At 42.3% G+C, this 26,641-nt stretch overlaps 6 protein-coding genes across 6 annotated transcripts; 4 read left to right on the forward strand and 2 right to left on the reverse strand.

The window, feature by feature from the left end:
- Positions 1-886: 886 nt before the first annotated feature.
- EAE97_003631 (uncharacterized protein) lies at positions 887-3,529 on the forward strand (the record flags this gene model as incomplete). Its single annotated transcript, XM_038874143.1, has 7 exons — positions 887-979; positions 1,030-1,160; positions 1,211-1,505; positions 1,563-2,045; positions 2,091-3,185; positions 3,239-3,438; positions 3,505-3,529. 7 exons carry the CDS (start codon positions 887-889, stop codon positions 3,527-3,529), a joined length of 2,322 nt encoding a protein of 773 aa, XP_038734752.1.
- Positions 3,530-4,034: 505 nt separating this feature from the next.
- On the forward strand, positions 4,035-4,830 carry EAE97_003632 (uncharacterized protein; the record flags this gene model as incomplete). Its single annotated transcript, XM_038874144.1, has 5 exons — positions 4,035-4,038; positions 4,100-4,133; positions 4,249-4,369; positions 4,435-4,759; positions 4,817-4,830. 5 exons carry the CDS (start codon positions 4,035-4,037, stop codon positions 4,828-4,830), a joined length of 498 nt encoding a protein of 165 aa, XP_038734753.1.
- A 2,658-nt stretch (positions 4,831-7,488) lies between these two features.
- On the forward strand, positions 7,489-12,378 carry EAE97_003633 (uncharacterized protein; the record flags this gene model as incomplete). Its single annotated transcript, XM_038874145.1, has 4 exons — positions 7,489-8,987; positions 9,039-11,027; positions 11,080-11,686; positions 11,743-12,378. The coding sequence occupies 4 exons, from the start codon at positions 7,489-7,491 to the stop codon at positions 12,376-12,378; spliced, it is 4,731 nt and encodes a 1,576-aa protein (XP_038734754.1).
- A 1,091-nt stretch (positions 12,379-13,469) lies between these two features.
- EAE97_003634 (uncharacterized protein) lies at positions 13,470-14,566 on the reverse strand (the record flags this gene model as incomplete). The annotated part of the gene is made up of 3 exons (XM_038874146.1): positions 13,470-13,836; positions 13,891-13,973; positions 14,411-14,566. 3 exons carry the CDS (start codon positions 14,564-14,566, stop codon positions 13,470-13,472), a joined length of 606 nt encoding a protein of 201 aa, XP_038734755.1.
- Positions 14,567-15,224: 658 nt separating this feature from the next.
- Positions 15,225-18,242, reverse strand: EAE97_003635 (uncharacterized protein). Its single transcript, XM_038874147.1, has 2 exons — positions 16,802-18,242; positions 15,225-16,746 (listed from the first exon to the last, which is right to left on the reverse strand). The coding sequence occupies exons 1-2, from the start codon at positions 17,806-17,808 to the stop codon at positions 15,759-15,761; spliced, it is 1,995 nt and encodes a 664-aa protein (XP_038734756.1). The 5' UTR covers positions 17,809-18,242; the 3' UTR covers positions 15,225-15,758.
- A 1,673-nt stretch (positions 18,243-19,915) lies between these two features.
- On the forward strand, positions 19,916-20,431 carry EAE97_003636 (uncharacterized protein; the record flags this gene model as incomplete). The annotated part of the gene is made up of 1 exon (XM_038874148.1): positions 19,916-20,431. One exon carries the CDS (start codon positions 19,916-19,918, stop codon positions 20,429-20,431), a length of 516 nt encoding a protein of 171 aa, XP_038734757.1.
- Between the last annotated feature and the right edge of the window lie 6,210 nt (positions 20,432-26,641).

Consider the following 26,641-nt stretch of genomic DNA (forward strand, 5'->3'; position numbering starts at 1 on the left):
AAACTGCACCTGTTTGCTGTAATCTACCTAGGAATTTAATATAATGCACGCTCGTTGTTCACACAAATACGAATCTTTACAATATCTACCTTTTTTGATGGTACATAGGATAATGAACATTGTTTTTGGCACACTCCTTCCTGCCTATACAAGTTTCTTCAAGCATGAGAATAGAAATGAAATGTTATACTTTGCTTTTCAGAACCAAGATGTGACTCAAAATGTTATCCATAAGGAGATTCAAATCTTCCCAAAATCATTTGAATCTAGGATTATCAAAATGAGAGTGAAAATGCATGTATGTGCAATGTCATTTCATAGGATTTTTTACAGTTAGTGATGGATAATATTTGTCTGATACATTCTCGGCGAGGCTACCTGTCATTCGGCTATTTCCTGTGAAAGGACCACCAGTGGGTGCATGGACTGACGGGACACTTCCCAATTTTCAATATTTTCAATAAATCCATTCTTCAGTTGTTTGATATCAAAATTTGTGTTTTGATTATTTTATCTTTATTTAAGAAATATAACAAATTTTAAAATAAATGATTCAATATATCAAAAGATATTTACAAGTTCATTTTTATACTGTCCCGTGAGTCCGTACACCCACTAGTGGACCGTGAGAGCGTGATTAGGTAAGTCAACAACTACCTGGCATTATCTCCCACGAGGCCTCGATACGTACAACAAAACCTCAAAACATATTCTCCTGCAACAAAAGCAGAATCTTTCGATTCGTTTTACTTCCTGATTTTCTACTGATTGGGAATCGCATAGCATCTGGGTATTTGCCACTTTGTCCCAGACCGCTCTCGTTCGTCCCACATTCCTACCAGTCGATTATCGAATACATAATATCCAGCTTCAAGGGTTGCGCACGATGGATATTGAAGCTTTGAAGGAGCAATGGAGTGAAGTGGAGGATCGTGATGGAGTTCGACTCAGTTGGAATGTTTTCCCAAGCTCTCGCATGGTTCGTCAAAAGATTCTACTGCGCGGGGTATAAGAGCTTATATATTATAGGAAGCCTCGAGGCTTGTTGTCCCTATCGGCGCACTCTATACACCTCTTAAAGAGAAGCCGGATACACCACTCTTACAATTTGAGCCAGTTATCTGCAAGCAGCCATGTAGATCAGTGCTGAACCCTTTCTGGTAAGTCTGGCGCTGAAAGTACAATTCCGAATTGAGCTCATTGTCAATAGTCAAGTGGATGTCAGAGCACGTCTTTGGATCTGCCCATTCTGCTTATCTCGAAATCCTCTCCCACCTCATTATAAAGATATAAATCCCAACCAAATCCCCCCCGAACTTCATCCTGCAAATACCACGATAGAGTACAGACTTTCACGGCCAGCTCCAAGTCCTCCCATTTTCCTATATGTCGTGGACACTTGTCAAGAGGAGGATAGTCTATCTGCGCTCAAGGAATCTCTTGTGATGAGCTTGAGTCTTTTGCCTGAAAACGCATTGGTTGGCTTAGTTACATTTGGAACCATGGTATGAAGATTTTCGCATCCCCAACTTCGCAGCTCCATATTAACCCTCTGAATCTAGGCGCAAGTACACGAAATTGGCTACACAGAATGTCCAAAATCATATGTGTTTAGAGGTAGCAAGGACTACACTGCCAAGCAAATTCAAGAGATGCTTGGACTTTCGGCAGCTGGATTGAGGCCTGGAATGCAACAACCGCAACCTGGTAAACCAATGCCGCCAATGGGACCCGCCGCTCGATTCCTGCTACCTGTTCAACAATGCGAATTTCAGCTCACGAAAGCTCTCGAGCAATTACAAAAGGATCCATGGCCCGTCGCAAATGACAGAAGAAACCTAAGATGTACCGGTGTGGCTTTGAGCGTAGCAGTTGGATTGTTAGAGACTTCGTTCCAGAATGCTGGTGGCCGTATTATGCTATTCGCAGGAGGACCTGCTACCGAAGGTCCAGGTTTAGTGGTTGGTCCTGAACTGAGGGAGCCAATCAGATCTCATCATGATATCGACAGAGATAATATCAAATATTATAAGAAGGCTCTCAAGGTATGTTTCCCGATTCATTCTCATGGTCAGTTTTAACGAATACAGTTCTACGACAACCTGGCCAAGAGAACAGCACACAACGGTCACATAATAGACATATTTGCTGGATGTCTAGACCAAGTCGGTCTCCTTGAAATGAAGGGCCTCTCAAACTCGACTGGTGGTCATATGATCTTGACAGATAGTTTCACATCGTCTATGTTCAAGCAATCCTTCGTCCGTGTATTCGAGAAGGATGGCGATGATAATCTGCTGATGGGTTTCAATGCTTCTTTAGAAGTTTTGACTACCAAAGAATTGAAGGTAACTGGTTTGATCGGTCATGCGGTCTCATTGAACAAGAAATCGACTTCTGTAGGAGAAACAGAATGCGGTATTGGCAATACTTGTTCATGGAAGATGTGCGGTATTGATCCCAATTCTAGCTACGGAATATACTTCGAAATTGCTGGTCAAGCTGGTCCTGCTCAACACCAAGCCCAGGCAAAGGGAATGATGCAATTCCTTACATACTATCAGCATTCCTCAGGCCAATTTCACCTCCGCGTGACAACAATCTCTCGCAACTTGAGTGGACCAGCTGGAGATCCTGCGATTGCTCAGTCTTTCGATCAAGAAGCTGCTGCCGTTTTGATGTCCAGAATTGCTGTATTCAAAGCCGAAGTTGACGATGGACCAGACGTTTTACGATGGGTGGATAGAATGCTCATCCGTCTGTGCTCGCGATTCGCCGATTATCGAAAGGATGATCCATCGTCTTTCAGACTTGAGAAGAACTTTACACTTTACCCTCAATTTATGTTTCATCTTAGGAGAAGTCAGTTCTTGCAAGTGTTCAACAACTCACCTGATGAGACTGCATTCTATAGACATGTACTTAACCATGAGGACGTCAGCAATTCCTTAATCATGATACAGCCCACTTTGGACTCGTACACATTCGACCAAGATGGTAGTCAACCTGTACTACTTGATTCTACATCCATCCAACCAACTCATATTCTTCTTTTGGATACTTTCTTCCACATCCTAATATTCCACGGAGAGACCGTTGCAGAATGGAGGAAAGCAGGCTATCAGGATCAAGAAGGATACGAGAATTTTGCATCACTTCTAGAACAACCAAAAGAGGATGCCAGAGTAAGTGCTACAAGTAACATGAATTTGGATACACAGTATACTGACTCAAGTAGGATTTGATTACCGACCGATTTCCTTTGCCACGTTTCATCGTTTGTGATGCCGGTGGTTCTCAAGCGCGTTTCTTGTTATCAAAACTGAATCCATCTACTACACATACAACGGGTGCATACGGCGGAGTGGGAGCTCAAACAGCACAAACGATCTTTACTGATGACGTCTCTTTACAAACTTTCATGGATCATCTCATGAAGTAAGTTATTCCACTCTAATCTGTATCCTAAGTGCACAAAACTAACCCATCCTTTTTCTTTCACAGGTTGGCTGTAAGCGGAACGAATTGATGACGAGTATTTCTACCAAAAAGAACTGGGGGGCATTTGGAGCGTTGGTGGCGCAGTTTCGCGATGAGATTTGATTCAAGAATTTCGTTGACTTGATTGCGATGTTGATTAGGTATACAATAATAGCTATTAGATCATCTAAATAATGGTTCAGTTGTGATTTCTGATTGAGGTGATTGTTTGTTATTAACATTATCGTAACATTTATCTTCTGGTAATTAATAAGTATCTCAAGCATAACATATCTGAATACTCAGCCTTACACCTAGCCATGAACCCCGCGGTTTGTAGTTGGTGTACCCTTGTATTCTTGTGACCTTATATGCTAGGCATATATACATCTGGATCGATACTGTCAACCTTGCCTTAAACCGGACTAGCTTAGTTAACCGAAAGTTTTCCACACATACCAATTTGAAGAATTTCTACAGATTGCGAATTTTGATCTCAACAGAATCAATCGTCGACACCATTCCCACCAAACCGATTCCACCCCATAGTCACCATGCGTAAGAGCCCAATACATATAATCGATACGATAATCTATTGCGACTAACAAATTCAATTTAGCTCCAAAGTTGGACCCCAATGAGATTAAGATCATGTACGTTACCTACACGGAAAAAATACATCAGAATTCCTCACCACCATCAACATGCGAATTGAGAACCTCGATATGTCATCTCACTACCGAGCCCATGCTAACGATAATTTAACAGCCACCTGAGAGCCACTGGTGGTGAAGTCGGTGCTTCCTCAGCATTGGCTCCCAAGATCGGTCCTCTTGGTTTGTCACCAAAGAAGGTCGGAGAAGATATTGCAAAGGCCACTGGAGACTGGGTATGCAGAATCCGCAGAAACGAACAGCAATCGAGAGCGAGAACTGATGAATATTTGTTGTGCAGAAAGGATTGAGAGTCACCGTCAGACTCACCATCCAAAACCGTCAAGCCGCTGTTTCCGTTGTCCCATCCGCCTCTTCCCTTGTCATCAAGGCCCTTAAGGAGCCTCCCCGTGACCGCAAGAAGGAGAAGAACATCAAGCACAGCAAGTCAATTGCTCTTGATGAGGTTATCGAGATCGCTAGAACCATGAGATTCAAGTCTCTCGCAAAGGAGTTGAAGGGTACCGTCAAGGAAATTTTGGGTACTGCTTACTCCGTTGGTTGCCAAGTTGATGGAAGAAGTCCAAAGGATGTCAGCGACGATATCGAGTCTGGAGAGATCGAGAGTAAGTATTCTTTCAGAGTAATTCTTTTTCCATTCTCTTGCTAACCCAATAAATTAGTCCCTGAGGAATAAATCAAAATTTACTTCATTAATCGCAATGTTTCACGGGCTACATACTTCACAATAGGCTGGGGGAGCAATGTCAATGATTCAACAAACCAATCTGCTATCTCATCCATGGTGATTCCTCGATTTACAGTTAACTTACGCGTGAATTGATGTGAATGTCCCAATATATGAGAATGCCCAAGAGGATGCCAAGAAAGTAGTCGAGAATATATATCCTCGAAGGGATGCGTCGACACTGCCACTAGCCAGCAGTATTTGTCAAACGCCCCAGCAAATCATCTTCATACCCCCTAAAGACGATACCGGCAATACTTGTCAAGGCTTCGAGTCGAAAATTCCCTCCTTTATTGGGTGGTTCGATTCGTGGTTTCAGCAAGCTTTCGAAACCAAGAAAGCAATTGTCCGGTTAGTCACCACAGCATATCCTTCTTCCGAAATGGTTGTAATGGTTTATGAATTCTTGATTCACATATGAATTGATTTGACCGGCTATTCGAAAGTTCGCCTCATGTTTGTGACTGCATACTCACTCACTCATCTTGACAGATAGTAGTTATACGCTTCGGCGTACCGGTGCCAATTGGGCTATAACATCATCCCATTGGTTTGCGCAGCGATGATCACAACAGGGGTAGTGCATAAAATGGTCGATGATGGGTGGAGGGGTGGAATGGCAGTCTATGGCGCCGAGGTGCCATTATTTTGATTTTGACCGAGTAGATGCAATTTTATTTTATTGAAATTGTGGTATAAACAGTAGATGCAAGCACTTGAGAGAATTAGAATTCATAGAGTAACCTTAAAATCAAATCCACCTTTTGGAGTTTGGTATAAAAGCTTTCATTTCAATGTTTTTGTTTCACTCTCACATTTCTCGAATGGAACTCTATGTCGCTACCTAGATATTTCGACGTTGGATGAAGATTCGTTCGTATGTATGTTACGCTGACTCCTGCTGACGCACGCAGAAAGACATGAAGGGTTTTCTCGTAGTGAACTTGGTGGTATGCCAAAGAAGCTGAGAGGCGCTTCAGCCATCATGGCCTTGTTCTCTTGAGAATGATTGGATGCATTCCTTGAAACTAAACCTTGTTCTTTATCTGTGCTTTGCCTTCTTTTCCCATTTCCTGCAGGATTGGATCCGAGTTAATGAATTTAATACGATTTGAATGCCTGTCGGGGGTTTTTTTTTGATTATCCGTGTAATGGGGATGGATATATGATATGGTGATATGGTAATATGTAGGTAGTAGTGACATAGTACCCTACATCTTGTACGTTTTATGACCAAAAGAAGTATTTGAGAAATCAACAATCAAGGTTTAATTATCTGGATATTATCTAGATACTAGGTAGGTCTGTCTACATCTGTACCGATCGAGGAGATAATTTAATTCATACATATATGTATTATGTACTTACCCACATAGGATAGGCTACAAGTTGTATGTATACAAAGCACACTCTACGTCTATCTATCTATTTTATTTGTATGGTAATCTATCTCTATCCTCTCTCTTTATTGCCTCCCTCTATCGTTGCTCCCTCTCTCTCTCTCTCTCTCCCTCCATTTCTCTGTTACAATTAATTCTTCATCTACATCTACATCTACATCTACACGTACACCGACACCGACACCGACACCGACACCGACGCCTTTTACCATTTTATTAATCCAAGCCTCAATTCAAACTTAACATCTCCAGCTATCTACACTATCTACACTATCTACTATCTACTACCGTATCTACTTACTACCTAACCTAACCTACACCTACCCAACTACCTTGTCTTGTATCATCAACCGAACCGAAACTTACTTCTTACAACTTTAATCTTCCCTCTCAAGTTTCAGTCTTCAGTCTTCAATTTGCCATCTTCAAATCATAACGCTCCCTTTCTCCCCCTCTCTCCCAAAAGAAAGAAATGATTTCATTATCATAGATCTTTCCCTCAAAGGAACATTCTTTTTGACTAGGAAATCAGACAACCCAACTACTACTCGTCATCAGCCATTCTTTATTAATCCTCATCCCGCTCTCATTCTACCTTTTACCTTACCTTACCTTGCCTTGTCTTGCCTTTTTCTGCCCTGACCTTTGCCTATCGCTTCACGAATCACGACCGACCTCTCTCTATTGAATTGTCATTTCCCCACTGTTCATCTTCCTACAGTCCCTTGTCTCTGTCTGTCTGTATTTTTTTTATTACACCAAAAGCTTTTCAGTTACGATAAGCCTTGCAACGCATCCGCATCATTTTACGCACAGCACCCACAGCACCACTTTCACCCACTACGCACCCAAGGAATGCTCCACTTCGACCGTTTTGCAGGACCCTAAGACTCTTAGAGCTTCCCATCAATAATTTTTACCATTCATATTCCTGTTCCTATTCTTATTACCCTACTTCGATTCTTCGAGGAAAGGCTCCAACAGAGAAAACCGGTATTGCCGCGACGTCAAGACGACCTACGCCCTCGGGCTACTGCATATGACAAGCAGAAATGAGCAGAAGAGAAACAATTCCCCTCCTTCGTGCAGGCATTGGCACACCTTGGTTTTCATGAATCAACCATCTACTTCATTTTATGACCCAATTTTCTTGCAATATATACCCATTTGTTATTTTTCCAAATACTAAACTTACAAGTAATGAAACATGAATCCTCAAATTGCCCGACGTTATCCTTCGCAGCAGCTGGGCGCGACTCCTGGATATGGAAACTCTCCATTCGAACCTCCCCCTCAGACTGGAAGAGCAGATCGACCTGCGCCGTTACCATATCGAAATTCTAGAAATCTCAGTTCCTCCACACTTTCCCCTCTCCATCGCCCCTACCCAATCGATAGCAATGAATATCAAAGACCTCTAGCGGTTAGTCGCAGTATATCAGATCAAGACTTTGGTGGAGAGCACATGCTGAGGCGGAAAACTCCAAATGGGACACTAGCCGCGGGGTATGATGGAACTCCTGTGCAGTGGTCTAGCAAGGCACCGGCTTTGAAGCACGTTGTACTTGATGCTTCGGGAGGTTCAGCATACTCAGATGGGTCGAATGGTATGGCAGGATCTGGATGGAATTTTGATTCGCCAAATAATTTCAATAATCTTGATCAGCGAGTAAATAATTTATCGTCGCAGAATTGGACACCATTTACCCCTCTTCAAACCAATTTTTATAGTTCCCCGGGCCATGTGTCACCTATGCACCAGATCCCTTCTTATTTCTCACCGACTGGGTTCTCTGTTCCAACGGCGCGACAGCCGGCTTACCAACCTGGACCTGGCCCTACTGCATCAAACGATGGAGGTCTATACGGTCCGTACTGGCCAGATGGAAGTTACACTCCCTACCGGCCAGCGGCTTATAGGGACCACACATATGGAGGTCATGACTTCCAACATGTAAAGCTTGGATCGGAGTACTTTGGAGGGGTTCGCCCTTTACGGCAATCCGAATTCGACAATGTTAACCCGCCACTTCATAGAGATTTATCATTTCCACGGATGGATGATCACTCACAATCATATGATTCTATGCAACAAAACCTGTATCAAATTGGTGGCAGCAGCAATGCAGTTTTCTCCGATCCTACGAGTACCTTGATCCAACCACTGAGTAGGGCTGGAAATGCCCAATTTAAGGAAAAGACACTTTCCTGGGCGCACGCTATCTATGTAGATCTGTTGGCTTATTTGCATCAGACGAAAAAGGAGAATCGACAGAATAGACTATCTAATGGCTCTAAACCCTATGCCAAAAGTGTTATATACCCCAAACCACCAAGGCAGCCGAGCTCAACTTTCTCTTCGCCAGGGCCCTCTCAAGATGGTACCCCTTTGAGAAGCCATCGCCCAAGTCTCAGTCACCGTAATTCTTATGGCTTCACGGACCCATCGGACGGGAGATACTCGCGGTCTATGAACCAAGTGATGGGAGCAGGTCACTACGTGCCTTCTTTTCAACTGTCGCAGCACAGCATATCATCTCCCACATTTAACGCTCAAGAAGCACTGGATCTTCTTGCTAGTCTTTGCGAGGAAAGTCACTGGACTTGGATTGATGGCATGTTATTAGGAGGGTGTCTTGCGTATGGTTTAGAAGACTACAATAGAGCGCGAGACTGGTATGAGAAGATAATCGTTATTGACCCAAGGTATGTTATACAACGCCATTGAAATGTCACCCTAGCTTACTTTAATCTCAGGCATGTGGAAGCAATTTCAAACCTGGCTGCAACACTTTTATGCCTACAGAGACGCGATGAAGCAGAGGCCAACTGGCGGAAATCTGTCAACCTTCGTCCTAATTATTTTGAGGCTGTTGAACATCTGATCGGTCTTCTATGTGGTGATCATCGCGGCCAGGAAGCGGTTGGTATCATTGAATTTGTAGAGCGGTCTCTACGGATTCCTAAATCGGATGATCATCATGATCATTACAGCGAGACGTCGAGTAGTACTGACCGAGAGTTTCACGATTTCGCGAGTACCACTTCTGATCCAGTTGTTGACTACGACGATAGGGACCGCCGTTCAATTTTGAGTGAAAGGCTTGAAGATAGTTCTGAAAAGGCTGGGTTTGGTTCAAGTGGATTCGCAATACCTGGAGCTGAAAATGGTCGACTGCTAGCTCTCATACATGCTAAAGGTAATATGCTGTACGCTCTCGGCGATGTCAGTGCAGCATCTAAAGCTTTCGAGGATGCCGTTGTCATAAGTGCAGGGAAAGGAATTGGCGGAATTCAAGGACTCATTCGCAGGATAATCCATAGCCTGACCCTTGACTGTTTTCCTGGAATGCGTACCGATCCTGCCTCGACGCCAAACTCAGCACCCTTGCTATTACCCCCTGAAAAGGCGTTGGAGTCAAAATCACTTGTATTTGCAAGAAACGGGGAACTCCCTGGTCTTCGATATATTCCCGAAGGATTAGCCCGAAAGGCTGCCATATCAACTACGAGTAATTCTCTGTTGTCCTTAGCCAAGATCTTCCAAGATGCTATGTCCAATAATACATCACAGCGGATTTCAAGAATGCCTACAGGTGTCGGAGACATCCTCGCATTGTATTATTTATCTTTATCGTTGCAACCCAGTCCATCAACAGCTAATAATGTTGGCATCCTTCTGGCAAGCGTACAACAACCCGCAGCTCATCGACCAATTCCATCTCGGGACACCGCAAACAATACTACGATACCTGGAGTCGTTGCTGGTAGCGGTGTCGCTTTAGCACTTGCTTACTATAATTATGGGTTGCTATTGGATTCCAGACATGCGCACCTCTACACCAACTTGGGGAGTCTACTCAAGGATATCGGTCAGCTTCCAGCTGCGATTAAGATGTACGAGCAAGCAGTGCATTGGGATGGAACATTTGACATTGCATTGGCAAATCTAGCAAATGCTGTCAAAGATCAAGGACGTACAAGCGATGCGATTGTGTACTACAAAAGAGCGGTAAAAGCAAGTCCCGATTTTGCGGAAGCAGTTTGCGGTCTTTCCAACGCTTTGAATTCAGTCTGTGACTGGAAAGGAAGGGGGGGCGTTATCTTTGATGGCGGTAAACGAGATCGTTGGCATGTAGACGATGATGGAATGATATCGGAAGCAAATCCGAATAAACATGGTGGAGGACTGATGAAGCGAGTTGTTGATATTGTCGCCAAACAATTGAAGGAAGGATCAATTTGGGGTCGCGGAACTTTGCAGGGCCAAGCATTTAACCATTTTCTTCGACAACTCGAAGCCGCTGACTGTGGTGGTGAATGGCCGCAGGAGAAGAGAGAAAGCATTCAGACTGCGCTTGGCGCATGGACTGGACATCGCTGGGAAGGAGCTCGAATTGTTCGTTTGGTTGAACGTGCCACAAAACGTGCCACTCGTCGATGGTATCAAGACAGATATGTCAAGAAAAGGGAATATCCTCCTAGTTTTTATCCTCGGCCTCAATTTCCAAGCAGCCTGTCGGTACCATCGGCACCTACCGTGTTACCGTTCCACACTTTCACTTGCCCATTGTCTGCGAAAGATATACGGCAGATTTCTCAACGAAACGCTCTCAGAATTTCAGCCTCTACGCTGCGATCTCCCTGGATGCAAGGCTCTGTGTTTCCTCCCCCGTCTCCTCCAAGACCCCACCTCAATATTGGATATGTTTCTTCTGATTTCAACAATCATCCATTAGCACATTTGTAAGTTTCTTTTCTGACCTTCCTTTGCACCACCATGCTCATCAAATTTTAGGATGCAATCTGTCTTTGGATTCCACAATCCGTCACGAGCAAAAGCCTTTTGCTATGCCACAACTGCTAGCGATACTTCCGTTCATAGACAACAAATAGAGCGCGAGGCACCTGTTTTTCGCGATGTCAGCTCATGGTCTGCTGATCGATTAGTGAACCAAATTGTTCAGGATAATATTCACATTCTCGTGAATCTCAACGGATACACTCGAGGCGCTCGTAATGAAGTATTTGCTGCACGTCCAGCTCCTATTCAGATGTCTTTCATGGGCTTTGCTGGAACCTTAGGGGCTGAGTGGTGTGACTATCTTCTGGCAGATGAGACTGCTATTCCACATGAAACGTTACGACCCTGGAGACGAAATATTGACTTGGAGGATCAAGTTGAGGATGAGCAGTATATCAATGATGATCGTTGGGTTTATTCAGAGAACATTATATTCTGCAGGGATACCTTCTTCTGCTGTGATCATGCTCAATCGGAGCCAAGGGATCAGCAAGCAACCTGGGAAGAAGAACAAACAACACGATGGAAGATGAGAAAGGAACTCTTTCCAAGTTTGTCTGACGATGCTATTATTCTTGGGAATTTCAATCAACTTTACAAGGTATGTCTAACGGCTTCCAGTCTCTTTTGCTTAATGCTTCTGCTAACTGTTCTCAGATTGAACCCACTACTTTCCGTACTTGGCTGAGGATATTGGATAAAGTACCAAAAGCAATTCTCTGGCTGTTGCGCTTTCCTGACTTAGGTGAAAGTAATTTGAAAGCCACGGCACGAGAATGGGCAGGAGAGGGTGTGGCTTCCAGAATTTGGTTTACAGATGTAGCGCCCAAACATTTGCATATTTCCCGAGCACGAGTTTGCGATTTGTTCCTCGATACTCCAGAATGTAATGCGCATACAACAGCAGCAGATGTTCTTTGGTCAAGTACACCTCTTCTCACCTTACCACGCTACAAATATAAGATGTGCTCTCGCATGGCAGCCTCAATTCTCAAAGGTGCATTACCTCGAAGTGAAGAAGGTGAAAGGGCCGCTTCGGAACTCATCGCAAAGGATGAAGCACAATACGAAGAATTCGCGATAAGACTCGCAAGAACCTTTCACTATGATACGACTTCGGGGTATGGTGTAGGCAGAGGGAGATTGGGAGATCTCAGGAGATTACTCTATGAAAGTCGATATGATTGTGCACTTTTTGATACCAGGAGGTGGGTGAGGGATTTGGAGGAGGCGTATGAGATTGCCTGGAAGAGGTGGGTGGATGGTGAGGGAGGCGATATTTATATTCGTTGAGTTGTTATGTTGGGGGTATAGACGCTTGGGAGATGTCATACGACATGTTTGTGATAGGCTGGAGGTAGTCGGGCGTTCATTCTTCGTTTCGGGCGATGTATGGAGTCTTTTTGGAAGGCATTTTTGGATATCATGGACGGCGATGGCAACGGTGGTTTTGAGGCGATATGGGGTAGGGATGTTTGGATACCATAGAAATCGGATCGATTTTGGGATATACTACTCAAAGGGCATTAGGTTACACTAGGGTTATAGGTAAAAGAAGATGAGGGATTCTCATTTTGGGGGCGTTTTTATCTTATTTTCTTTTCTTTTTGATATAATTTCTCTGATTTTTTGTAATACTTTTTTTCTGACTCTTCTGGGGGGTTGAGGGGGATGGCTGGTCTTGTCGGTAAAGCTCAGATGGATAGGGATGGGATATCTACACACGTGGCTTTGGAGAAAGGAAAGCGATGAAAGGAAAGGAAAGGAAAGGAAATCAATAGACTATGTTTCTCGAGCGCGAGAGTTTACTTGGTTTGGTGACTTTATCTTTGTGATTGATTCTTCTCTATAGCTCTCTTGGAGCTTATGGGATTTCTGTGGTGTGTGTGTGTGTGTGTGTGTGTGTGTGTGTGTGCATGTATATGTAGGATAGAGTAGAGTGAGTATGTGTGTGTATGTATGCATATGTGTTGTGAGGATGCTGGGGTTTGAGAATCAAGGATGAGAGGTTGAAGAGAAGGGCGAAAGGGATACATGTGTGTAGATAGATACGTAGAATCCCTTACTTGAGTGACGGCTCCATGAATGAAGTGAGAGAGTAGGGTGATGTTAATAAACGTTGACGAGGGTACTTGATAATGTCTACAACATCTGCAATATCACGGTGAACTTCAAATCAAATCACATGTATAAATCACAAGACACTTGAATCAAACGACATCAAACAATAAAGTTCTAAAAATCCTTGAACTCCATTGTAAAACAAATTGGTATATCAGTATGACACAGAAAGCTTTTGATATTCATTCATAAAGCCTAACTATTGCGCCTCCCATTTTTGTAACCCTCCAAAGAGAAACCCATTTCAACAAAGCATGAATAATTTAGTATTCAGCGGAGCTTCCTTGTGGGAACTCGAAAGTGACGGTACGGCCAGTCAATCTCTTGTAAACATCAGAGTAGGTATCGAGTCTGTGATCAACACCTCCCTTCTCCTTCTCATCGAGGATAACCTTCAAGATCTTGCTTCCATCCTCCTTGGTGCGGAGACGCTTTCCGACAATCTCAACTGGGTAGACGATATCGGTAAGGATAGCGTCGTGGACAGCAGTCAAAGTTCTGGAACGAGGACGCTTTTGGGTGAGAGAGGTTCTGGATCTGTTGGATCTCTTTGGGCGGGGAAGGATACGACGACCAGCAAGGATCAAGACGTGACGGTCAGAGAACTTCTTCTCGAGCTCACGGGTGAGACTATTCCATCATTAGAGAATTGTCAACATATTATAGAGTGATAGAAATACATACCGTTGTTGAACCTTGTGGAAAGCAACGAGGGAAGGAACGGGGACAAAGATGGCAATAGCCTTCTTGCCGTGGCCAACTTCAATCTAAAATTTGATTAAAGTCAGCTCGCGATCTCCAGTCTCAAGACATGGTCCGCAGCCCGTTCGATTCCACCATCAACACCGACATCCCCAACTCTCAATTTGTATAATGTATCGTCATCAAGTTCATTTCATCTTGTTATCCCAATTGACCAAAGAATATCCCTTTTCCCTTGTATGTTTACATTTCGAAACTTTCGAAGAAAAAGTGATATCGATACCCAATGTTTAATAATTGATGAAATGTCGTCTAGTATACGGTATACGAAAGTGATAATTCGAAATGTCGGCATCAATCGTAAAATTATCGAAGGTCGATAAGAGCTGCATTCCCATTTTGCGATTGCGAAAATGTTGCGAGCAGAGCAAGCATACACAGAGCACGTCGGAAGTACATCTGCGAGTTAATCACACGGACAAAAGAAAAATTGTTAACTAACCTCCTTAGCAGAAGAGAATTGAAGAGGTCTCAAAGCAGCCTTCAAGTCTGGGGTGTTGGACTCGAGGTCATAGAGAGCAGTAGCGATGCTGTTCTCAAGCTCAGATGGGTTGGCGTGGGAAGGGCTGGTAGCCACGATCTTGTTGATGGCAGACATGCTTGCGGTTGTCGATTGTCGATGGATGGGAATGGAGAGAGAACACTTTTTCAAAAGTTTTGGATGGAGAGTTTTGAGATTGATTGTGCGAATTGTGAAGCGAAGAGCTAGTGTATTTTAGGTTAGTGGATATAATTTGTGTCCAATTGAATTGATTACAATGTGGGGTAATATTTGTGAAGTAGAAGAGAGGAGCACAGTAAAAAAACTCACCGGGGGAATCAAGCACGATAACTGTTAGAACATGCCCATTCACATATCTACACGAACATTCTCATTGATCCCCATCATGTCGAGTGAGACAATTCCAAACATCCAGCTCACTCCCTCAGAACATGTATCTCCGTAACAGTAGTCCCAGAACTAAGCATCATTCAAATCAATCCATTCATTCAACAATATCAATCCTCTCCACCATTATACTACCTAGCATACATATATACCTACGAACCTATGTGTGTATATATATATCAGAAATAATATACGAGCAATCACAATCACAAATAATCTTAGGAATCTCTAGAATCTTTGGAGAAAAGACCGACGAGATAGAATATCTCATCATTGCATTCCTCATCCAAGACATAATACACATCTCAAACGCTCGTACACCACAAGATATCACACTAATACTTTAACTTTGCCAACACAAAAGATACATAAATATTTTATATTTTGCTCAATCTCTAGACATCTTTAACATCTATAAGATGAAAAGGTAATTCTATACACAAAAGATCCAACTCAAAAGCGTGTCTAATGATAAATGCATGCACCGCATACAGCCCAAAAAGTTTTCAAGTGGTGCAATCCCCATCCATCCATGAACTAATTCCCCAATCATATCGAGAATCCTTGGCATACCATTTTGCTCTAGAAATTCATACCCCCAAGTGTATGTATGAACGCCTCCATATTAAAACCCACCATGCATACCAAATCCATGTCCTATCCCAAAGCACCTAGCCATCTCCCTCCAGAGAAGATCTATCCATGTCCAACCTCAAAAGCAAGTCCATTTATCCCCTCCCTCTTTCTAATCATGTCGATAAAATAGAACGAATCAAGAAGCAACGAAGTGACCGCCTCCCCCCAAAAAATCCCAGCTTTTCAACGCCCAAAAAGAAATCCCAAAACCAAAGTCCATGCCCCAGCACAACACCACACCCCGTCTTTCAAACTCTCACTTCACTCAAATCCCAATTCTGGGCCCACTCTCCAACTTCTCAATCCCCTCTAATCCAGCTCCAAAATCCATAACCAGAATCTTGGGATCCTGCCCAGTACTAACAATTCTTCTATAATCACTCTTGGCCCCCAACACCCAACTCGCATGCCACTTTGGAAAGTCTAATAACAAACTTCCCGTTTCCATATCCCAGACCTTAATATCCTGATCATAACTTCCAGAGATCAATCTTCCACTGATTGAATCGATATGTAAAGATCGGACCAGATTCTCGTGAGCGTTGATTAATTTTAAGCACTCCCCAGTGTTGGCATTCCAAATACGAATAGTTTTATCGTTACCAGCCGACGCGATATACTTTGAATCTTCGGAGAATTGACTGCAAGCGAGACCTTTGGTATGGCGCGAGAATTCTCGAATATTCTTCCCAGTGTCGATGTTCCATAACTTGACTCGGAAATCTCCACTGCAGCTTACAATCGAATTTCCCCTCAATTGTACTGCATTGACTGGACCTGAATGACCACGAACTTGTTTTATCAACTGACCCGAGCGACGATCCCAAATACAGATACTAACATCTTTAGAACATGTAACGATGTATCGTTCATCGAATGCGAGATCAAGTACAGCTGCAGTGTGGTGTTCCAGACGCATAGTTGGTTCGTATCCTTTCTTGATGTCGTACATGATACATGTACCGTCTGATGAACCAGTTACAAGGATATCATCGTCGTACTGAAGACACAAGATCGATGCATTGTGATGCATGGGGAAAGAAACAGTTCGTGGTTTACTACCAGGTTGTCTTAATTCATCTGGACCTCGTTCGACTGGACCTGTCGCATAATGTGCAAGACTTCCATCAGAAGCGGTCAAGAGAGCCGGATCGTTCACGATAGCTGGAGGTCCAATGACCAAGACACACTTGTAAGTTTTGATATCCCACACACGAATCGTTCTATCCCTAGAACCAGTGATGATTTTGTGCCTATGGAAATGTTAATGATTGTCCCCGAGTGAAGAAACAGGCAGTATTAACTTACTCATCGAATTGTGTGCAATAAATACTGTCCGTATGCCCAAGGAGATAAGTTGGTGTCGATTCGCCAAGAACCCATCTGTCGTCCAACTTTTGCCTAATGCGATAAATTTCTTTCCAATCCGTTTCAGGATCCAAAGCTGGGACTCCATCTCCTACTCCTGGAATAACTGGATGGGGCATAGCATACGCTCTAGACTTCTCTCTCAAGAAAGTCTCCCGCCAAACGTGTTTTGATCCTGCCATAAATGCCCACTTGCGAGAAACCTGTTCCACTCTGCGTAGAGACATATGATCTAGATAAGATAGTATTTGCGTGGCGAGTTCCATGGGAAGGCATCCTATAAAATCAACCCGACTAATTGACGTGTCTTGGGTGTGTATTGAGTCGATTAATGTACTGACCGCTATGCCAATAGCACTTTCCCTATCATTCTGTTGTGTGTCTTCAGATCGCAAAAAGTTTCGATTCTTGAAGAGATTCTGGGCAGCTGCAGTAGCTCTCGCAGCTCCACCGGTCCCAATCGGGATAATTGGAGGTGCGCCGCCATGTCCAGGTGTTGGGGAAGCTAATTCCGAGCAAGAATCCACGGGGCCATCAAAATTGAAGTGAGATGGTATCATCCTCGAATTTCTGTTGAAACTCGTAGCTTGTCGTAGTCTGTGCCAAGGGGAGGATGAAGAGGATGGACGTTCTTCTGTAGCATGCGAATGTCTCCTCTTTCTGTTCTTTATGGATACTGAAGCACGTCGAATCAAACCTCTTATGCCACCTGTCCGCCGCGCATCTAGCGGTTCTTCCAAATCTTCACCAACGGACAGGTCTGACATTCGCTCCAACACATCAGCTTCTAAGGGGACCGATCCAAGACGCATTCTGCGAAAGGGAGTGCGGTTTGTGCTCGATGTATCTGCTGGAAACTCCCATCCTCTCGCCGAAGCAGGACTTCTGAGGGTGACTCGTGCCTGTTGAACAGGTGAATATTCGTCATTTGGAAGGATTCGAGTCATTGTCGTATTGTCGTCGCGGCCGGATCAAGAAATTATGGTGGGTATGGATGGACTTGAGAGAATTGGCAGATAATTGAGTGGTCTTGAAGTCTTCAAATAATTGGGCCAAAACTTATGGTCCCTGCAGGATGAATTTGTTGTCCGGGGAAAGGAACAGCGTAATAGTCTGAGTAGACAATGGGCGGTGTGAATGAAGATTTTGGTGTAAAGTGTTGGATTTCCGAAAAGAAAGAAAGAAAAGAATTAAAGTGAAATGAGGAAGAATTGATAGATTGACAGGTTTATAAAATTAAATGAATGTGTTGATGATGGAGGAATTGAAGAGGGATTGTGAAAATGTAAGAAAGGCGGATGGTTAGACTGTCGAGGAATCAAATTCAATTGTGGATCGATAAAACGTTGCAATTCACAAGATAAATATAGGAATGATAGATAAATAATAATAAATAAATAATAATAATAAATAATAATAATAAATAATAACAATAAATAAATAAATAAATAAATAAATAAATAAGGAATCCGTTTTTTAATCAAAAAGCGAAATGCCGTTGTTTGATATTTCTCTTTTCAGCTTATATTCCGTCGGATAAGGAAATTTCAAAAATAGCTAAGGGCTTGGGGGAGGAGGGATAAACCTTATCAAGGGAGAGGCAAATCTTATTCTTCTTCTCTCGACTTTGGGAGAGAGAGGGGAATTTGTAGCATTGTTCTTATTATTAGTAGTATTTACATTACATTACAGTCTAGGTAGAGGCTCGAGAGAGGTTAGGAGAAATAAAGTTTGATCCGAATCGCTTTGTGTATGTGTTCTAGAATGGAGGATATAGAATATAGAATAGATGATAGAATAGATAATAGAATAGATAGAAAAATAGGAAAATACTTCCGTATTATTATCTCAATACTCGAGTAGCTTTCCCTAGACAATCTCTACTAATCATTTTCCAAGAAGAATAGACACATCTCACCCACCCACCATCAAACTTCGGAGGAGCCGTTGGTTCTACGGAATAAACTTTCGAGCATTCGTTTGTAGATCTTTTCTCTTCGCCGCTATGGAAAGAAGAAAAGAGGGAAGAAAGGGGAGAAAGAGGTAGGGAGGACAAAGAAATGGTTACGAGATAGATAGATATCTTCGGCTATATCCATATAAAGTAATAAGCATGTATGATATTAGCTGTCTAGTAGACATCTTTCATCTTTATATCTGTCTAGTATATCTATACTTATACCTGTCTATATATATCTGAAGATTTCCTTTCACTTAGCAATTGGTCAATGAACAGAAAGACAAACAAACAGACATCCCCAAATTCTTTCATCAATCTCAAATGGATTACTCCGTATCTAAGAATCCCATCCCAGGGGTTAAAATTGATTAATCGCACACACGTATACAATGGATATCGGATCAAATTCCCCAATCAATTATCACACATCGCCGCTTTAACAATCACGTAAATTTCCAAATCATCTCACCTCACACCTCAATTTTATCTCATCGACACTCAGATCAGATCAGAATCGAAATGCCAGTACCTCAAAGCAGCATGGCATACTCAGGTTCGGGATTAAAATTGATCAAAAGGGGTTACCACGAACCCTAATCCGCTGATCCCCCAGACTTAAATGCTTGACGGCCTTGTTGCAAATTTTTTATCCGTGAGTGGGATGATGGGAAGGTCCCGTTCCGTCTGGCTACCCCATTCGAGTTTGTCATTGTTCATTGTTCATGCTTTACGAGTACTAGCTCTGTCTACCTACCTACGTATAGTTAATCAGTTACTCGAGGACATACAACTGCCCTGCCTACCTACAGTTAGTCCCTAGCACATACACACATACACATACAATTTCCAAGCTTATCAAAAGACTAGCAGAGAAGAATCAACCGAGTCAATTGCCATCAAATCGGCATTCATCCATCGATCGAGATCAACCCGAGTCATCAATCGACTGCCAATCGTCATCTATCCCACCCCCTCCGAACGGCCAAAAAAAAAAAAGAGACCAAGCCTTCGGGCTCACTCCAACCTTCATCCTCGAAACGGAGAAACCCCACGTTCGTAATCTTGCAACCCCCAGAAAAAAATATCTCACCATCATGGCTCCACCCGAGTTCCGTCTCCCCATGGCCTACAGCTGGTTCTTCCTCATCATCGAACCGCTATCCACCCTCGCCGGAGCCTACTACGCCCACTTCAAACCACACCAATATTTGCTGCTCACACACGCCCCCTCCTCTCCCTACCCCACCCCCAACGACATCCCCCTCTCCGCCCACATCGCGCTCACCCAACTCGCAAACCTGTATCTCCTCCTCGCCCTCAACGAAGCCCTCGTTCTCCGCTGCACATCCGATCTCCGCGTCTGGAAAGTCTTCCTGTTTGGGCTGCTCGTCGCGGATTTCGGTCACCTGTATAGTGTCAAGGACCTGGGTTGGAGCATCTATTGGAATGTGGGCGCCTGGAATAAGATGGCGTGGGGAAATGTCGGGTTTGTGTATGTGGCGGCGGCGATGCGCATGGCGTTCTTGAGGGGTTGGGGATTGGGCACTGAGGAGGCGCAGCGGAAAGCAGTGAGGTCGCAAACTTTAGCGAGGGGGTTGAAGGGGGCTTGAGGGGTTCTGTATTTATATACCGATGTAGATTTAGATATAGAGTTAAACTTAGATTTATATATGTTCTCCCACCTCCTCGTCAAATTCCCGGGTCCCAGCAAAGTTGAAAGTACTCGGATGAGATGGTTGATACTTGTAGCTATAGTATTCAATTCGCTTCAATTCAATTCACTTCACTTCACTAAAGCTGCACCCCGAAGTCGGATGAAGTATACAAATTCAATACTATAGTGTGTATAAATATCCACGGGTATATATGTAGTTAACTATCCATCATTGTCTCTCTGCGATATAGCATTTCACATACTCTTGCATTCTTAAAAGTATATCTAGGTGCTCGGTCTATGGATTGTTCGGAGAAGTACCTGGGTTTCTTTAATGAGTTTGTGGTGTGATGTATGTATGTGTGTAGGTACGTAGGTATGTAGGTAGGTATATATAAGGAGTAAATCAATAAAGATATGGAAGAAGAATAAGAATATGAATGAGAATATGAATGAGAATATGAATGAGAATATGAATGAGAATATGAATGAGAATATGAAGTTTTTACTGGTCTGGTCTGATGAGTTGGAGTTAGAATTAGGAGTGTTTTTGACTTATTTATTCAGGTATTCAGTGAGTGATGGATAGACGGATGGATCATGGATGGATTGGTTTGAGGTTTGAAGTTTGAAGTCTTAGGGGATAATAAGTTTGGAGAGGGGGGAGGGGGGGGGGGGTAATGTGTTCTGAGTACTTGAATACTTTTAGTTCGCTTGAGGTTTTATCTCCTGAATAGCTTTGAAGGGGAAGGGGAAGAGGAAGAGGAGGAGCAGAGATGATTTATGGAGTGTGTACCTAGTATGTACATAGATATCCAGTAAGTCTTCACACACCTGCGTGATATATAAATCATCGACTGTACGGTTCCGCAAGGTTAAAGTAGATCATAATCTCTGTTCTTCCAATTCACCTGCTGATGATCGTGCTGAGATAACGCCAAGTAGGGAGTTGGGGAGGTTTAATGATGTATTTTCTTCGTTTATGTTATGTTATGCTATGTTATGTTATGTTATGTAAGAGGTATGGATGTGTGGCTTTATTCTCATCTCAACTAGCTGAAGGTTTATCATCGTTGATTTGATTGAGTGTTGTTGTTTCGGATTTCTTCTTCGTTTTCTGCTGTTTTTGTGGGTAGTGTTTATGGTATATGTACCATGTATTGATGGCGGAGTTGAATACTATCTAGGTGGTCAAAGGTACTCTGTTATGATTAGGTATCTGGCAAGATCCTTATCGCTCTATCGCAAAGCTGTTTTTTCTGTGATTGTGATATCGCATTTGGGTAGAATACTCAGCTCTTATAGCGTATGATTATTTCTTTCTAGACGAGATCAGAGAGTTGGAACTTGGAACTGGGTTTGTGAATATGGTTTCACGTGCCATACAGGAGAGGGGAGGGGCTGATTTGGTTCTTGGCTAATAATTGATGGGTTTGCAACAGTATGATGGTGTTTGAGAGAGAAGCGGGATGCTATAGAGTGAATATATAGGAATTTTAAGTGGCAATTACGCATGTGTGAATACCTAGCTCGAGGGTAACACTTCAAAAAAACAAACCGCACTTTATATATGTTTCTATGGTATGAACTAGGAATGACAAGAGGTAATGCTAGCGGAAATAATGATACTAGACAGATTAGGACTGCACAAGTCCGAGCAAGCTTTGGAAAAAAGCGGGAAGGGTAGGAGGTCGAATATTTCTTTTCTTGACTTGGGTGATTGTCGAGTGGGATGTCTCGTCTCCTATCACTGAAATTTCGAATGTTACAGTTTGTTTCACCTACTGTCACAAGGAAGAATCCATCGATATTGTCTTGTGATTAGTTTGATACAGTTCTAAATCACAATCATTTCTTACCTACCTTTTTCGTTTCTAGAGAGGTTGTTGCTGTCGCAACCTTGGCTGCATCCTTGACTACCTTTCTTGGGGTTCTGAGACCCTTGAAATAAAACAGTAAAGGGACTCAGGAGATTAAATAGTAGCACACGAGTGATAATTTCGAGCTAAAACGCTTCTTATTCACTTTTCAAGCGAGCTATATGCAGCTATCAGATGGATTCAAGCGTATTTTCGTACCCGTTTCTTGGCGGAATAGCATTATAGACTTTGAATTCCATATACCTCGATTTCACAGGTGGGAATTCGAGTGGATTATAACAGGAACTGTGAATGAAGAGCGGTAGTGGTGGGTGAATATTAAGCAGGTGAACTTACGATTCTGTTCTGTACACTCTGTGAGGGGTAAGTACAACCGATTAGCTTGACTGCTGGACTTAGCGAGTGAATTATCGCGATTGGACCTCAAGAGAAACAATTTAGGAGGGACGAGAAGTGCGAAGGCTGAGCAGAAACTTCTTCTTAGATCCATAATCAAGTTCTTAAATTGCTTCTATATACTGTACCTAGGTAGAAAGTTATGAATTTACCGCCAATGCCATATCAGGTAGCTCAAGTAGCTCAAGTAGATGACTGAAAGCACCATGTGTTTGAAGATGGAGGAAATCATTCTGAGAATCTCAGGTAACTCAGGTGATATTTGGAGGTGCTGCGAGTACAACTTATATTGACGATGGAGTATTAATCTGAAAAAGCAGTAAATTTAACGACAACGAGAAGTCAAGCGATAGTAATGCCAATCGGCGTGAGATGAATCGCGACTCATAGTAGACGAGTATACGACAAAGTATCTAGATCTAGCACCAACATTGAAACGAGGAGAAGAATTGTCCTGCATGCAAGTATGGACTCTGCCTACCCAGTAGCACTGCAAAGACACTTACGGGGTCAAGAGAGCGGTATAAATAACTATCTAAGCAGTGGAAATGTGTCCGAATTCACTTGTATCTCACGGGCCCATGACCCTTCCCCGCACCTCGATCTTGTTCTCAGAATATCAATAGCACTACGTGCAAAGAAGGGAAAAGAGGGGTAAACGCATCGTTCTACCCAGTCGAACAATAGTACATTTAGAATAAGTGAATAGTACACACGTAGGATCTTACTTAAGAATTGCATCTTAACCTGCAAGATAGTTACGGATTCAAACCCGCTCAGAAGCTGCCAGATATCCAGGCCAGCATGCTGATTCCTCGCCGGTGCTATACATAATGTGTTTAGAGGGATGAATAACATATCTACCTGAAGAGTCTCATATTAGCTTCATACTTCGTTGCCACATTTAAGATCACCATTAATTAGACGATTGTTGTTACTACCCAGGTAGTTGATGAAAAGCAGGGAAAGAGAATGGATTATAGAATGAGAAAACACGACGATGATGCTAGAACAGTACATCGTAGTAAAAGTCTGCTTGCCACTCACATCTAAGGGGCACTAATCAGATACCAAGTATGTTCAACCCGTGGCACAGCTATAATCCGAGAACCATATACCATCGACAAGTGTTAGAAATCTGGACGACTGATATTGTAAGGGAAGGTGTTACGTAAATCATAGGAGGACAAGTCTCTGCAAATAAAGTGCTTAACGAACTCTTCGCCGAAACTTCAGGGAAGTAGTCAACGCTATTCCCTGCAGAGATTTCAAAAAGATTGCTATCTACGCAGACCATGTTGAAGAGTTTTCCTTTCTCATAGCACTACTATATAAGAAAGAGGAAACAAGATATGGGAATTATAAGCACTTTGATTGTAGAAACTGCTAGGGATTAGTGAATAGTTCGAAAGTAAAATCTGTAGATCGAGTCTAAGCCTTGTACCAAAAGTACAGTGTATGGAGAATGGCATGTCATGTGCATAAGGATATCTCTTTCATTCGATTCTTATCAGATGTTCCGGGGCGAGTAATGCCCCTTGATACTCAATGAATTCCCTCCGGGGCGAATAATTCAAGTCCGCAATGATCTGGAATATATCATCAGAATAATGATATGATATTTAATTTTTGGTGTGAAAATCAATATGGTATTTCAATATGAAAGAAATCATTGAAAAATAAATAATTTTCCAAAACTTCTAAAATTTGAAAATTCTGATATTAAAATGTATTACCAAAAATACTAATATGATATTTAATTTCAGGTATGAAAATCCAGATGATATTTCACTTAAAATAATATGTCAAAACATGAACATACGGGGAATTCATCTTATTGTTTTCGGTCTTCAGACAAAATAGAAAAGCTTGATATACATATTCTGAAACTCTGTAATGAAGGAATACTCTTGAGGATGAGAGAGTATGCTTTTGTGTACTCTTCTTCTCTTCCCCCTTACGTAATACCTCTTTGATTATCTAGCTCTCAATTTTTATGAGTTCTCATTATTAACTTTCGATCAGACAGACTTCAATCATGTGATCAAACCTTTGATCAATCGATATCACCATAATACATGATTAGTCTACAGGAATCTGAATCATTTCCTTCTATTTTTAGACTCAATTAAGTTGTCGAAAGTTGTTGAATGAATAGTTGTGTAATATATGCTGAAGCTCTTTTACCGCCACTTATTATACTTTGTACTAACATAGTTTTTCAGACATACCTATGTAGGAAGCTAAGTTGACACCAGAACAGAAGATACATCATAAAGATATCACTGTATAAAGAAACCCATAATATATATATGCACACAGCACCCCCTCAAAGATATACTCTAGAAACACTCTATCCATCATCACCAACAACACCATAAACAAAAAACCAATTAAGACATCCATCAAAAGTTAAAATCAAAACCCCATCACATCTCCAACCCCTTATAAACTTCACCCCAAAAGTTGTCAAGACACAGTCACCTGATCGGCTAATAAGGAGAACAAACCTCTTTCCTTTGGAAGCAACAACTCGAACAGTGCATGTCAATATCTCATTAACAAAACATTTTCAATAATTAGTTGATTGATTATTGATGCTCCCATGCTGTTCCTACTTGACCAGTAATAATAATTTGAGTTGCTTAGTCGGCAAGGCTTAGACACCAGTCCCATTCTAGTCTTTTGAGAGTCTGCTTTTTTGGAAAATTTCCTCTCTACAAATCTTTAATCAACAATCCTTCTTTCTTCAACACAAAATCAAAAATAAACAAAAAGGATTCAATCCGTTCAAGTAAGTAATCTATCGATTCTTTCTTCATGATTTACAGAAAGTCTTTTCCTACCTTCAAGTCCTTTCCGTTTCCCTGATTTGATCAAAATTCAACCTTGAAGCTTGAGCTGGCACCTTCGATCTTTCAAACAGAATCAAATCAAATTAAGTAAGCATTCAATTCCGCCATATTCTCTCTGAGAAGAGATAGAACATCCTCCTTCCTGACATATTTCTATATTCTGCAGTCTTCAATCTATCGAACTATTTCCGTTTTAGAGCTTGAGCTGATTGCTTCACCTTTTTTAGCAGAACCAAACCATCACAGTAAGTCTCCCATCATCTCATCTCATCAGAAATATCCAGAGAACTGTCTTTCCATACCTTGTCTTGCATTTTGGACTTTTCAATTCATCCAATTCTTTCTTCTTGTGAGCGTTGGCTGACACTTTCGATCTTTTCCCAGAAGGTAGACTCAGTTCTTCCCAAAAAAAAACACCCCATCAACATCAATAACAAATGAAAAATTCAGCCAAACACAGAGCCACCTAGAATTCATCAAAGCAAGGTCAGTTACCTGTGATTTTTCCTGCTCAGCTTTCACTGATGGTTCTTTTTAGACACTCGGACGCGTCAACTAAAAAGGCCAGGCTTCGGCCGATTTGTGCTGAAGTGTGCCAACCTCGAAAGAAAATTGGACGTAAGCATTCGCGGAGCCCAAAGCGAACAGTCAAAACAAAAGTAAGCAATTGAAGATGATGAGAGTGTGAATGAGCAAGAGATAATACAGTTTGTGTGCCATTTTTGCTGTCACTTGCTAACTACCGTTATTGAAAGTAGCAGATGATCCATGCTGTCACGAGCGAGCAGCATCTCTTCTTTGAAGAGAAGGTTTACTTAATCATCACTGATGCTCTCAATCAAAAGGAAATTGAAAATCACAAAGTCTGACCAGAGGTCATCCCCGAACCAAAAGCCTTGTGGCCAGTACAATCTTTGGATATGAAACGATGGCTTATACCATTAAGACAGAGGGAAGAGGGGGGAGGGAGAGGCTCTTGAACAAGCAAGGGAAGCATATTTCAGATAGCGCTCATTTCTTTTGGGCTGGATCTGA

This window comes from Botrytis byssoidea, assembly GCF_014898295.1.
Source record: "Botrytis byssoidea strain MUCL 94 chromosome Unknown BBYS_006, whole genome shotgun sequence".
Lineage (NCBI taxonomy): Eukaryota > Fungi > Ascomycota > Leotiomycetes > Helotiales > Sclerotiniaceae > Botrytis > Botrytis byssoidea.